At 41.4% G+C, this 15,798-nt stretch overlaps 1 protein-coding gene across 10 annotated transcripts in view; it reads left to right on the forward strand.

The window, feature by feature from the left end:
* ctnnd2a (catenin (cadherin-associated protein), delta 2a) overlaps positions 1–15,798 on the forward strand; it is a 542,938-nt gene that overhangs the window by 517,364 nt on the left and 9,776 nt on the right. For all 10 annotated transcript variants that reach the window (XM_057823756.1, XM_057823762.1, XM_057823757.1 and 7 more), the window contains one exon: positions 3,105–3,231. In XM_057823756.1, coding sequence (XP_057679739.1) covers positions 3,105–3,231 — 127 coding nt within the window. The remainder of the gene's footprint in view (positions 1–3,104; positions 3,232–15,798) is intronic.

The raw sequence follows: 15,798 nt of genomic DNA on the forward strand, positions 1-15,798 counted from the left end.
CAGGAATTTTTGCTCACCATTCTTGTTATCATTTTGACGCCACGGGGTGAGATCTTGCATGGAGCCCCAGATCGAGGGAGATTACTGCAGATGCTGCACCGATCCACCTGTCGATCTCTCGCTCCCTCCTACCCTCACTCGTGAACAAGACCCCAAGATACTTGAACTCCTCCACTTGGGGCAGGATCTCATCCCCGACTCAGGGAGGGCACTCCACCCTTTTCCGACTGAGGACCATGGTCTCAGATTTGGAGGTGCTGATCTTCATCCCAACCGCTTCACACCCGGCCGCGAACCGTTCCAGTGAGAGTTGGTGGTCATGCCTTGATGAAGCCAACAGCACCACATCATCCGCAAAATGCAGAGATTCAATGCTGAGGTCACAAAACCGGACCCCCTCAACCCTTCGGCTGCGCCTAGAAATTCTGTCCATAAAAGTTATGAACAGAATCGGTGACAAAGGGCAGCCTTGGCGGAGTCCAACCCTCAATGGGAACGAATTCGACTTACTGCTGGCAATGCAGACCAAACTCTGACACCGGTCGTACAAGGACCGAACAGCCCATACCAAGGGGCTCGGTACCATGTACTCCCGGAGCACCCCCCACAGGACTTCGCGAGGCACACGGTTGAACGCCTTCTCCAGATCCACAAAACACATGTAGACTAGTTGGGCACCCTCGAGGACCCTGCAGAGGGTGTAGAGCTGGTCCACTGTTCCACGGACGGGACGAAAACCACACTGCTCCTTCTGATTCCGAGATTCGACTTCCCGATGGACCCTCCTCTCCAGCACCCCTGAATAGACTTTACCGGGGAGGCTGAGGAGTGTGATCCCTCTATAATTGGAACACACCCTCCGGTCCCCCTTCTTAAAAAGGGAACCACCACCCCGGTCTGCCAATCCAGAGGCACTGTCCCCGATGTCCACGCGATGTTGTAGAGGCGTGTCAGCCACGACAGCCCTACAACATCCAGAGCCTTCAGGAACTGCGGGCGGATCTCATTGACCCCCGGGGCCTTGCCACCGAGGAGCTTTCCAACCACCTCAGTGACTTCAATCCCAGAAATTGGAGAGCCCAACTCGGAGTCCCCAGACTCTGCTTCCTCAAAGGAAGGCGTGTCGGTGGAATTGAGGAGGGCTTCGAAGTATTTTCTCCACCGACTCATGACGTCCCGAATCGAGGTCAGCAGTACCCCATCTTCACTATACACAGTGTTAATGGTGCGCTGCTTTCCTCTCCTCAGACGGCGGATAGTGGACCAGAATTTCCTTGAAACCGTCCGGAAGTCGTTTTCCATGGCCTCGCCGAACTCCTCCCATGTCCGAGTTTTTGCCTCGGCGACCGCAGTAGCTGCAGTCCGCTTGGCCAGCCGGTACCTGTCAGTCCCACAGGCCCAAAAGGCCCGATAGGCCTCCTTCTTCAGCTTGACGGCATCCCTTACCGCTGGTGTCCACCAGCGGGTTCGGGGATTGCCGCCACGACAGGCACCAACCACCTTACGGCCACAGCTCTGATCAGCCGCCACAACAATGGAACGGAACGGAACATGGCCCACTCAGACTCAATGTCCCCCACCTCCCCCGGAACAAGGGAGAAGTTCTGCCGGAGGTGGGTGTTGAAACTCTTTCTGACAGGGGATTCTGCCAGATGTTCCCAACAGACCCTCACAATACGTTTGGGCCTGCCAGGTCTGGCCAGCATCTTCCCCAGCCATCAGAGCCAACACACCACCAGGTGGTGATCAGTTGACAGCTCCGCCCCTCTTTTCACCCGAGTGTCCAAAACATGAGGCGGCAAGTCCGATGACACGATTACAAAATCGATCATCGAACTGCGGCCTAGAGTGTCCTGGTGCCAAGTGCAGATATGGACACCCTTATGTTTGAACATAGTGTTTGTTTTGGACAAACCGTGACGAGCACAGAAGTCTAATAACAGAACACCACTCTGGTTCTGATCGGGGGAGGCCGTTCCTCCCAATCACCCCCCTCCAGGTCTCACTGCCATTGCCCACGTCAGCTGGGGACCGCACTGCCAAGGCCCCCGCCTTTGGCTGCCACCCAACTCACTACGCACCCGACCACTTTGGCCCCTCCCACAGGTGGTGAGCCCATGGGAAGGGGAACCCACATTGCCTTTTCGGGCTGTGCCCGGCCGGGCCCCATGAGGACAGGCCCGGCCACCAGACACTTGCCTTCAAGCCCCACCTCCAGGCCTGGCTCCAGAGGGGGGCCCCGGTAACCCGCGTCCGGGCAAGGGAACCTTGAGATCATTATCTTTTTCATCATAAGGAGTCTTTTTGAACCATGCTTCATCTGGCCCCTCACCTAGGACCTGTTTGCCATGGGCGACCCTACCAGGGGCCCAAAGCCCCAGACAACGTAGCTCCTAGGATCATTAGGACACCCAAACCCCTCCACCACGATAAGGTGATGACTCACGGAAAGGGAGTATTATTTTGCCTAGCTATTTTGATTTAGAATGCCAGTTCTCTTTGCATTTAGCGCTTTTCTTTTTGTGAAAATTATTTTTTTGGGGAGAGATAGGAATATTTGTTGTGCTTTCAGTAAATGATACTGTAGCGACTTGCCTCTCAGTGGTGGCTGCAAATGGTATATCTTCTCTGCGTTGTGTTCAATACGGGTGTTAAGAAAAAGATCATCTCCTGTCATTCTTCCCCACGTCGCTCGCCACAATAGTTATAATTGTTGTGGAAAAGATACTAAAGCTTATGTCAATAAGTAGCGCGGCCCCAATGAATGCCTGTTTCCACTCCACTCGCTTGTCTCTTCCTCTTAGCTCTCAATTTACAGAAAACGGCGCCATTGTAGTCAGTTTACGGCAATGCGTGAGTGGGTCATTCCGCGCATGCGTTAATTATCTTAAAGTGATTAATTTAAAAAATTAATTACCGCTCGTTAACACGATAAATTTGACAGCCCAAGTTTGAATCAAACGGTGTATCATCTGAACCAATACATATGAAAGTCAATGTTGAGACCAAATCTACGCACTTGCTCTATAACGACAAATATAGATTCTATTCGTTGTCTTTTGTCTTTTAATAATCAGGGTCATGTCTTGTATTTTTTACTCCAGGATGGATACTCGCAGTATCACTTTGTGGGGTCTGCCTCCACAATAGAACGAGACCGACAGAGGCCATACTCATCTTCTCGAACTCCCTCCGTGTCCCCCATCAGGACGTCCCCAAACAACCGTTCTGGTGAGTAAACGATAAGTAATGATTACGAAGTGTGTGTGTGTGTTAGCCAGACTGTTGCCGTCATACTGTGCTTGTTCCAAGGGTATTTTTATCCGGTGAGATTCCTCTTCCCATGAGGTCGTTCAAGTTTCATTTAATATTTAATCTGAACTAAATTTAACCTTCTACAATCTTACGTTGCTAGCAAAGATGAATGGAGGCTTGCAGAGTTCACATCCACTGGGAGGGAAAAAAAAGTCTTTGAGAGCTACCTTAATACTCAATCTTTAAAAAAGGAAAGGAATGGTCATCTCTCACAGAAAAGTCATCAAAGGTGTACGTGTACATTTTCGTGTACAACTTTCAAGGTCTTTTTACAGCTAATATTCAAGTATTTTTGCTTGAGTTTCTTGATTTGCTAGTTTTAAAGATGAAGCAAGGATTATACAGTGGGGAGAACAACTTGTTCTCCCCACTGTATATATGGTTGCCAACACCCTGGGAAAAAAATAAGGGCGATTCCATCTGCCCGATAACCACCACTCTTCAAAGCAACACAAGGTAACTTTTCAGTTTTGGTCAATTTTAGCGACGCCGGTGGAGAAAAACAGTAGTGTTTTGCCTTAAGAAACAATGCATTTCCCATGAGGACCAGCGCACACCCGCACAGTGTAGTAAAATCATAATATACCGGGCACCTGCAGATGGGTTAAACGACATTTCTGTTTCCAGCGGCTTTGTGATGGATGAATAGTTTATAAGGTAATGAATCCAATTGTGGCTAAACAATAGCATATGACAGTTAGCAACCGTGTGGCTTAGAGTGGTTAACCCCCCAACCTGAACTCATCAGTCGGTTGAGAGGGGGCGCGTGGGGGGGTCACGCCAACGAGTGAAAGCCAGGCCAATGTTTATTCTTGAGTATGCTGGTAGCCTCCCTTTTTTCCACCCTACTCGGACAAAACTTTTTGGCTCTTTTGTTGCTCTGACATCTTTACAGAATTTGAGACGAAAGCGTTCGCGTCGACTTCCGTCTTTATAATGAATAGGCAAAGGGGGAAGTGACATACAGTGGGGCAAATAAGTATTTAGTCAACCACTAATTGTGCAATTTCTCCCACTTGAAAATATTAGAGAGGCCTGTAATTGTTAACATGGGTAAACCTCAACCATGAGAGACAGAATGTGGAAAAAAAAAAACAGAAAATCACATCAAATAATTTATTTGCAAATCGTGGTGGAAAATAAGTATTTGGTCAATACCAAAAGTTCATCTCAATACTTTCTTATGTACTCTTTGTTGGCAATAACGGAGCCCAAACGTTTTCTGTAACTCTTCACAAGCTTTTCACACACTGTTGCTGGTATTTTGGCCCATTCCTCCATGCAGATCTCCTCTAGAGCAGTGACGTTTTGGGGCTGTCGTTGGGCAACACGTACTTTCAACTCCCTCCACTGATTTTCTATGGGTTTGTGATCTGGAGACTGGAACTTCACTGTTTTGCGGCAAAAGGGGGATTTTTCAGATGAATCTTCCATTGAATTACACCACAGTCGCTGCAAATATTGCAGGAGAGCTACTGGAGCCCACATGGATCAGAGATTCACACAGAAAACAGTGGTTTGGTGGTGGCGAAATCATGGTCTCGGGTTACATCCAGTATAGGGGTGTGCGAGAGATCTGCAGGGTGGAAGGCAACATAAATAGTCTGAAATATCAACAAATCTTAGCTGCCTCTTACATCCCTAACCATAAAAAGGGACTAATTCTGCAGCAGGATGGTGCTCCATCGCATACTTCAATCTCTACCTTAAAGTTCCTCAAAGCAAAGAAGATCAAGATCCTCTAGGACTGGCCAGCCCAGTCACCAGACATGAACAGGATGAAAGAGGAAGCAAGAATGTTGATGAACTCTGGGAGGCATGCAAGACTGCTTTCTTTGATGTTCCTGATGACTTCATTAATAAATTGTATGAATCCCTGCCAAAGCCCATGGAAGTCATACAAAATATTAAATTTGGATCTCACAGCACCACTACTTAATTCGCTTATGTTATGAAACATATTTTTGTATTTGAAGTACATTTTTTGTTCAATTTTCACACTACTTTCTGTAGGCGACAAAACTTTTGTCTTGCCAAAATTTGACCTTTATGTCTTCATTAAATGATAAATCTTTTTTCAGTGAAACAAATATATTTTTGTACATTCGACATCATTTGGGAGGGTCTTAGCTTTCATATGAGCCATTTCTGAAACCAATTGAATCATTAAAAGTCAGGTTATTAGTAGGGCTGTCAAGCGACTAAAATTTTGAATCGAGTTAATTACAGCTTAAAAATTAATTAATGTAAAGTAATCGCAATTCAAACCATCTATAAAATTTGCCATATTTTTCTGTAAGTTATTGTTGGAATGGAACGATAAGACACAAGATGGATATATTCATTCAACATACGGCACATAAGTACTGTATTTGTTTATTATAACTATAACTCAAGATGGCATTAACATTATTAACATTCTGTTAAAGCAATCAATAGATAGAAAAACTTGTAGTTCTTAAAAGATAAATGTTAGTACAAGTTATAGAAATTTTATATGAAAACCCCTCTTAATGTTTTCGTCTTAATAAAATTCGTAAAATTTTCAATCAAAAAAATAAACTAGTAGCCCGCCATTGTTGGTTTCAATAATTAGACAATGCTCATGGGTGCTGAAGCCCATAAAATCAGTCGCACCCAAGTGCCAGCAGAGGGCGACAAAACTCCAAAAAACACAAGTAACAAGTGGACATTGCACTGTGCTGTCATTTTAATCTGTTTGAGCGGGACATGTGCGTTAATTGTGTCAAATATTTTAACGTGATTAATTTTAAAAATTAATTACCGCTCGTTAACGTGAAAATTTTGACAGCCCTAGTTATTAGCAATTGTTTCTACAAAATGGATGAACAACAAGACTTTTGTCAGGGACTGTATATGATATGTTGAATAGAAATTAGGTTTCTTCTGAACTAGTATGTATCCAACCATTGGGTTTGACATATTCTTCTAATATATTAATTGTAATTCACAAGACATTTAACAATTTCATTACAAATGTCAAATGGCCTTCTGGAATTGACCGCATTTGGCATTGAAGCATTGAGCATTTAGCGGTCAGTCTGCTGACATCTGGGCTGAACAACTACTATAATTTGCGCTCGCCACCCACGCACTTTAAGCATGATTACCGTTAGCCTTTAGCTTGAGCCCAGTGGCCTTCATGCTTTGCAAAGTGTGCATTAGCTGTTAGCATCCGTCGTCAAGGAGCCTGTAGCTGTGCTTTCGCCGCATCAAGCTTAGCAGGCTGATGAAGCAGAAAAGTACTTTTCCTTCCTCCCAGCTTAGAGGGGTCTTTAAGGACCCGGCGAGGGAGCCATGGGTGTATTCATGCATGTTTGTGTGTGAAGAATGTGAGAGAGAGGAATGAGGTATTAGAGGAGTGTTAATTCAGGGATGAGGACTTGACCTTGGAGTGTGACATTGAAATGCTCATCTTGTTTGTGTGTGCGTGTTTGTGAGGGAATAATGTCTCTCATCTACTCACCTCTCATCCACCTTCTACTTTTCCAGTAATCCTTCTTTCTTGTCCCTTTTCCCTCTGATCGCACACATGAATGTGAATATCAGTATCTCCTGCCTGCATATGCTTCATGACTTCGCCCCCTAGAGACGGATAAAAGGGGAGGGGATAATGATGGAGTGAAAAGTGTGCGGGATGGAGGTTTGGGGGAAAAGAACACTTTGCAGGGAAGGTGTCAGTCGATGGCTCGGAGACCGAGGGAGGAGAAGAGACCTTTGCGTCCACCGTGGCCGCCGCGGGGGTCCTGCTGTGTTTAGAACTGATATAACAAGTCCCCCAGCTAGATTGTCACAGTAACCAGGGGAAATGGCAACGACTCTGTGGGTGTTAGGTCACAGCGCCCATCCTAATGGGATCCACCTCAGGGCTGTTAAATGGTATATTTGTTGCAAAAAACAAAGAATAAAAAAGTAATTTCTTGTTGTTTTTATTTAGTTTAGCGGTGGCAAAAGCTGTTCGCAAGCCACATGAGCCTCTTTGGCTGGCTGCCTCTGTGCTGTTCTCAGATTCTCAGGCTTGTGTTGAGCAAGCTATATTACTGAGTGTTAATACAAGTATAAGGATGCAGATAATAGTGAGAATACTTTTATTTTAAACCTCAAATAAGGCAAAATTCAGAAGACTGTAGCGCTAACTAATGCTAAGTTTACCTGCACAGATTGACCCAATACAGGTAGTCCACAGGTTACAACGTACCCGGTGATTTCAACTTTACGACGCCGGAATCTCGTCCGCCATTTTGTCAATGTTGACTTTTGTTTTGTGATGCATGCTTTTATTTTGGTGCAGGAAGCATAGAGCAGGTAGTACTTTCACACGCGAGTCAGAGTGCATGTACAGACGAAGAACATATTTACGCACACAAAGAAGAGCGTATTTGCATAGACTTCACAATATATTGACGGGGCGTGGGGCCGATTAATGGGGGGCCTATCTCCATCAAAGCTGACCGAGTGGAAACACAGACAGAGCTTTTTACGTTGAAAATTCTTGTGAATAAATGCTTAAATCCCTGAATTCTCTATAAATATGGACATAAAATAGTCTTGATTCTTGGTTAAAAGTAGGGCTGTCAAAATTATCGCGTTAACGGGCGGTAATTAATTTTTTAAATTAATCACGTTAAAATATTTCGACGCATTTAACGCACATGCCCCGCTCAAACTGATTAAAATGACAGCACAGTTTAATTTCCACTTGTTACTTGTGTTTTTCGGTGTTTTGTCGCCCTCTGCTGGCGGTTGGGTGCGACTTATTTTATGGGTTTCAGCACCACATGAGCATTGTGTAATTATTGACATCAACAATGGCGAGCTACTAGTTTTACGTTTGATTGAAAATTTTACAAATTTTATTGAAATGAAAACATTAAGAGGGGTTATAATATAAAATTTCTATAACTTGTACTAACATTTATCTTTTAAGAACTACAAGTCTTTCTATCCATGGATCGCTTTAACAGAATGTTAATAATGTTAATGCCATCTTGTTGATTGATTGTTATAATTAAAAAAATACAGTACTTATGTACCGTATGTTGAATAGGGTTGGGCATAATTTGAAATTGAACGATTCCGGTTCCAATTCCGGTTCCATGTTTCGATTCCGGTTCCGAACGATTCTCTATTCTGATTCTTATAAGAAGCAGGGTCAAAAAAAAAAAAAAAAAGAGGCTGGGTCAAAAAATTTATAGTTTAAAAATTTATTAGATTATATTAGTGTCTTCACTTCAATTTTTAAAAATTACTGTGTATGAATTTAAATTATTATTTTATTATTCGTTCAGGGTGTCCCCTGCCTACCGCCCATAGTTAGCTGGGATAGGCTCCAGCACCACGGCGACCCTCGTGAGGAAAAAGCGGCATGGAAAATGAATGAATGAATGAATTTTATTTTTATTTAGTATTACTACAATTGATATGAAATCTGTGAATAATATGAACTTCTCACAGGGCTATTTTTAATGTATATAAATATCAGTCTTTGAACTTGAATGTGATGAAGGAGTGCACTTTCACAAAGGTGTTTATTTTTCAAAAGGTCACGGGGAAAACATTTACTCATATTCTTTTGCCATACATGTACCTTAGCTGGGAGCAACAACGATGCATTAGTATAAATTCTTCTATTGATTATAATTTAAAGAAGATGAGGCAAAATATTAAGATTTCCTTATTTGTAAAAACCGATTCTGTTGTGTTTACAGACACATGCAATGTTTATGTTGTGACAATACCAGTTAGGCCAGTGAGTGGCGCTGTAGGAGTGTATGTGTAATGCGGAGAAGAAGAGATGAGAGCGTCTGGGAAGGATGCCATGTGATGTGATTCTATGTTTTCACTGCTACGAGTTCATTAAAAATCGAATGCTTCATATGGCTGCATCTTTCTAAATAAGCAACACAAGAGATTTTAAAACAAAAATCATTTTAATACTGTTGATTTTAACTGAGGCATATACTGATTTAAAATGGCGGCTGTTTACTCACGCCAGCGAGTCTGTCATTTGCATCTAGTTGTATTTAAATGATCTAATGGCGCCGAGTCCGTCATTTTGCATCTAGTTCTATATACATGATATCGACCATAGCCCGACGTAATACAGTAATACGATTTATTCTCATACTATTCCATCCATCCATCCATCATCTACTGCTTAATCCGGGTTCGAGTCGCTGGGACAGCAGACGACAGACGTCATGTATTATTTTACTTACCTGGCTCTGACGGCGCAGCGTGTCAAATACGTAGCACTCAGCTAGCTATGCACATAGCACTTGTATTGCATGAAGCCGGTCGTGCATAATTGGTCGTGCAGCCACCTTTGCATGATATAGTAGTGTTGCAAATGTTGCACTGAGCTGACTGGTCTTTTTTTTTTTTTTGAGCCCTCACCGTGTCCATGGTTGTAATCAAGTTGCAATGCACAAACATGCACTTCTTGTGGCCTCTTCTTCGAGGTTTTCGGCAGCAATTTTTTCCCGCTCGGCGGTAAGGGCATCAAAACATGGAACCGAAATGTAAGAATTCGTACGGTTCCGGGAGAACTGGAGTTTTAGAACCGGGTTCCATCGATGCTCGATGTTCAATGCCCAGACCTAATGTTGAATGTATATATCCGTCTTGTGTCTTATCTTTCCATTCAAACAATAATTTCCAGAAAAATATGGCATATTTTATAGATGGTTTGAACTGCGATTAATTACGATTAATTAATTTTTAAGCTGTAATTAACTCAATTAAACATTTTAATCGTTTGACAGCCCTAGTTAAAAGCAAAAAAAAAAAAAAACGGGCAGTTAGTATTTATTTCACATAAATATGTCGAATGTGTTGCTAGTGTTTAAGCAACTGTGGTGCCGCCTTATCACCACAAAGAATTTTTCCGTTGAAAATTATTGTGAATAAATGCTTGATTCTCTGAATTCTTTATAGATATGAACATAAAACAGTCTCAGTTCTTGGTTAAAAGCAAAAAATGGGCAGTTAGCATTTATTTTACGTAAATATTGCGAATTATGACGCCAATGCCGTAGCGGTTAATTTCTCCCAGTGATTTTTTTCACGTTTCAAAATGCATGCATGGTACGAAAAATAAAATAATTGTCTTGAATCCTCGAACAAATCACTCCTGAGACGATCCTTCCAGTTTTTTGCAATACAGCTTTTGTGCCTTTTCAACCTAAATCTGGCGTTGGATCGCTGCATGTTTTGAGAATAACTGTGACCGACTTCGACCGACTGAAGCGGAGTGTGGGACAGCCCCCTACTTGAAGGCGTGGCGCAGTGTCTAGGGAATGTGTCCCGTAAATATCATTACGAAGTCTATGGTATTTGCTACCATGGAGAAGTCTCACAGCCGAGTGAGAGAGAGAGAGAGGTAAGATTACAGCTGTGAGCCTGCGCCCACATTTGTTTGAAGCATCCACAGAGGCAACACCTGCATATAGCACCTTTTGTCCTGTTTATTGTGCGTTTTTTAGTTTGTGATTGTTTATGATGATGGCAGGCGCTAACTTATACATGCTAATTGTTTTTGTGGATTGTTATCGCTGTGTCTGCAGCTAGTTATACACAAATTTGAACTGAATTTGCTGTTATTGAAGATGAAAATGATTTACAGTAAACCCTCGCTAATTTGCGCTTCAAACTTTGCGCCCTCAGTCCATAGCGGATTTTTTTTTTTTTTTCGATAAAAAAATAAACACGGTAAATTAATACAGTTGAGCTGTTCTAAGCCGATCGCGTAGTCTCTCTCCCTCCCTTCCTCTTCCTGCTCTTTGTTGGTCAGGCAGTGCACTGGAGTTGCTTATTAAAGTTAACGATGATTGACAGATGTTTGGGTTTGATCTTGCTTGAGACTTCAAAGCGCCACATTCGTCAATCATCGTTTAACTTGTTAAACAGTTGCAGTGGCAACTCATTGTGTGTAAGTGAGCAGCTTGAGCAGATTTGAGTGGAGTCACTCAATGAAGCATTTGATAAAGCCGAGCATTTTTCTACTTTATTCTTGTTTGAAAAAAAAAATAATTCAGTGGGACAGTAACGTTTAAAACTGATCATAATTATTACATTTGAAGTGCTTAAAAACATTTTAATTTTATTTTTAATTATACTTTGGGAAAACAAAAAGTGAAAAAGCATGTCATGTGTTTCAAATGCTGAATCTGAATAAATACATTGAACACACACACAAAAAAAAAAATTTTTTTAAATTGAGGGGGCGCTACTTCGCGGTTTTTCACTTATCGCGGTGGATTCTGGTCCCCATTAACCGCAAAAAATGAAGGATAACTGTAATTTCATTTTTACAAGTTCGTAATCTGGGGACTACCTGTATACTGCTAATAGTAGTAGTGCGACTCGTGCCAACAAAACATTGCTCCTTCCATTGTTATTTCAAAGGTTAACTTTATCTCACGTATTTTTCCGATTTTTCTAACATCAAGTCTTTCAACTATTCTACGATGTTTTACGTGTTCGTTCAGATACAGACCACCAGTCTTGAACCTGCCCTTTCGCTCATTCTGCTTCTACTAGCTGTGCGAAACCCGCGTTGGGTCAATTATTAAGAACTACAGTTTATACTGTAGCTATTTTTGTTGCTAGAGAATAAAATTGGCTATTTTCGTGTAGGGCTGGTTATTTATTGGTTTTTTGGCCAAGCCCAACAAAGTGAGCAGTTTTTGACCCCCCCCCACCCAATCTTGTCCTTTGTAAGGTTTTTAACATTTTAAAGCCATTTTTGTGCTACGTGATTAATGTTGGCCTGGCATAGCTCTCCTGTGTGCATATACAATACAATCTATTGTTAAAAACTAGGGAGCAGATAAGGGCGATGAGTGTTTCTATTCCTTTTAGATGTCAAACAAATGGCACTTGGATTGTAATAGGTAGTCCTTTTGTATTCAAAGAGATAAAGAGAACCTCTACAGGCACTTAAAAATATTCTCTTTATCCTATTTGGGTAGTTTTGCCTTGCTGCTGTCATAATGATATAGGAGAAACGCCAAGGAGAACAAAGGAATTTTTGTTCCTTATTTTTGGATTGTCTCACATTAAAAGAAGACAATTCTTCCTCTTGAACAATACAAGCAAAGTGGCAAATTGTGCTCACTGTGTGGTAGTATAGTACCACAGATTTTGATTGACAATGTCAGTAACTTACAGAGGGACTTAAAAAGACAAAATCCCCATTAATTCTAATTTCAAATGTCGGAATTCCATTGAAAATGATGTAAAGTGAGTTACTTTATTCCTGAATGGCACTGTTTTAATGTTTTATCATTGCTTCCCCTGTCGCTCAATAGACGATAACTAGGCTTAGGGGTGTGATCCCTCTGTAGTAGTAACACATATCCTGGTCAGGGGTCGCGTTAACCGAATATTTTCCGTCGTTGACCGTTTTTTTCAAAACGGTGACGGAAAACACTGAAAGTCCGTCTGTCATTTTGACAGGTTGCAATTCACACCCCAGACCACAGGGTGGCGAGTGAGCATATTAATTAGCTATTGTCTCTCTTAATGTATGACGTCGTTGGCTATTCTGTCAGAATATTGTAGCGTCACCGGGGTCTGGCGGCGGCACCGTGATTGACACATCAAGGCGAGGTTCTTATTGGTGCACCCGGTGTGCCAGCGCGTCATCCAATTGGTGGACTAGATTGCCGCCTGTGTATAGACCCCAATCACATGACGTCACAACTCCACCCCCCTGACCGGAGCCGCCACATTGTGTGTCAGCTCGTCGTGTTTACATATTACCGCTACGTATATGTCTCCTATTACAGCGTGTTTTTCTGCTCGTTAACATTAATAATCAAAATGGTGAAGGCCTGTGTGGCGGTTGGTTGCAGTAACAGAGAAGATAGACGGAGAGACTTGAAGTTCTACCGTATTCTGAGAGACCCAAAGAGGAGAGCGAGATGGACTGCTTTAATTCGACAAGAAATCTGGGCACCAAACGATCACCACAGACTATGTAGTAGTCATTTTATATCTGGTAAGATGCATTTAATATATACAGTATTTAGAAGATTTTGGGCTGACAACCACAATTAAGATCATTGTGTGACGTTGGTGATTGGGGTCTATATAGTTGCCTCTTTTTATTTGGGTGCGGAGTCGTTGTTTTGTTGGCGGTAAGCAGAGTAAAAAGAGGGAGAAAAATACCACGACTTCCGTGTCTAATTTTTCGCCGCCAAGCAAGCGTTACAATATTAATTAAAAATGAATGAAAACTAAATACTATTGAATATGTCATCATTATCATTTTAAAAATTTAAGTGACTGGTACAAATAGATTATGACCGGATTTTTATGACCCTGTCAGTCAAAATGACAGACAACGAAAATGTCTAGCGCAACCTCTGATCCTGGTCCACATGATATTGCAGGATGTGTCAACCAAGACTGCCCAACAACATCTTGAACTCTCAATGAAGCTCATACTTGAACCCCAAAGATTAGAGAGCCCACCTCAGAGTCCCTGGTCTCTGCTTCCACATGGTTACGCTGAGTTGAAGAGGTCTTCGAAGTATTCGAACCACTGACTTAGAACTTCCCGAGGTCATCAGCATGCTATTTGCACTAACCAGTAGTGATGGTGCACTGCTTTCTGTGAGACGCCGGATGGTGGACCTGAATTTTAGCCACACTGTTCTCTTTTTCGCAATAAATATATTTGCTCGTTTGCATTGCTTTTTGTCAACAGTAACGATAACGAAAATAATTTGTTGACGAAATATTTTTTCATGGAGGTGACAAACTAAAACGTGGCTTGGGAGGCTAGAACATAATGAGACAAAATGTGACATAGTTGCTGTCATACGTAGTGCTGCAACGGTTAATCGATTAACTTTAGTAATTCGATTAGAAAAAGTATTCGAATTAAATTTTGCTGCTTCGAGTGTTCGTTTAATTAAACATGCGTTGTAATGGTTTGTTTTGAAAGTGTTTGCATTCAATTTTATTGATTTGGATGGATACACTGCCCTCTAGTGACAACAGTGAATATGATATGACGCATTTCACATGGCTGAATCCAGCTGCCCCCTGTTAAGACCAACATAATCTTTTAAGTTTTTGTTTGAGCTAATGTTCTTTTTTTTTTTTTAATGCATTCAAAACTTAGTTTGTAGGTAAATTTAGGTGTTTTTTTTTTTTTTTTTGGTGGGAATATTTGTTTGAACCACTTGTTAAGAGTAGGGCTGTCAAACGATTCAAATTTTTAATCGAGTTAATAACAGCTTAAAAATTAATTAATCGTAATTAATCGCAATTCAAACCATCTATAAAATATGCCATATTTTTCTGTAACATATGGTTGGAATGGAAAGATAAGACACAAGACGGATATATACATTCAACATACGGTACATAAGTACTGTATTTGTTTATTATAACAATAAATCAACGAGATGGCATTAACATTATGAACATTCTGTTAAAGCGATCCATGGATAGAAAGACTTTTAGTTCTTAAAAGATCAATGTTAGTACTAGTTAGAAATTTTATATTAAAACCCACTTAATGTTTTGGTTTTATTAAAATTTGTAAAAATTTCAATCATAAAATAAACTAGTTGCTCGCCATTGTTGATGTCAATAATTACACCATGCTCACTCCTCAAACCCATAAAATCATTTGGACCCAAGCGCCAGCAGAGGGCGCCAAACACCAAAAAACAAGTAACAAGCGGACATTACACTGCTGTCATTTTAATCTGTTTGAGCGGGGCATGTGCGTTAATTGCGTCAAATATTTTAACGTGATTAATTTAAAAAAATTAATTACCGCCCGTTAACGCGATAATTTTGACAGCCCTAGTTCAGAGCATTGTTAAAAAAAGCAATTAGCAATTTATAGCATTTAAGCTAGCGGACTTTTGCTATGTAAGTTAGTCAATTGTTCGTTTGTTGTACTTAGAGCCTCATTTTTATTTTTTATATACCATTTGAGGCTCAGCTCAGGGATTTTCATTTTTTATGTACCTTACCTGATTACTTGATTATTCGAACTACCTAGTTAATCGATAAATCGCCTACTAAAATAATCGATAGCTGCAGCCCTAATCACATGTTCAGAGTGCATCACGCACCACTTAGTTCCCTTTAGTGGTTTGTTTCCTCAATGCATTTTTTATATGCTCCAGTTTGTTGTTTCTGGTGCGCACCAGATTGTTTCTAGTGCGCGCCAGAAACAATCTGGTAAACATTAGAGTTATATAGCATTTATGCAAGGTAGCCAATTGTTCTTTTGTTTTACTTAGATCCTCATTTGTTTATATCGTTTGAGGCTAAACTCAGGTGCTAGTTGAATGCAGGATTGAAGTAAAGCTCAACTAAATCCTGTATTAGCATTTTTAGCATGCTGAAACTTCTGATGTCCTATGCGCGCCTCATCTTAGCCTCAACGATATTAAAAATAAATAAATAAATGAGGATCTTACAAAAGAAAAA

The sequence above is a fragment of the Corythoichthys intestinalis genome, chromosome 20 (genome assembly GCF_030265065.1).
Source record: "Corythoichthys intestinalis isolate RoL2023-P3 chromosome 20, ASM3026506v1, whole genome shotgun sequence".
Taxonomy (NCBI): domain Eukaryota; kingdom Metazoa; phylum Chordata; class Actinopteri; order Syngnathiformes; family Syngnathidae; genus Corythoichthys; species Corythoichthys intestinalis.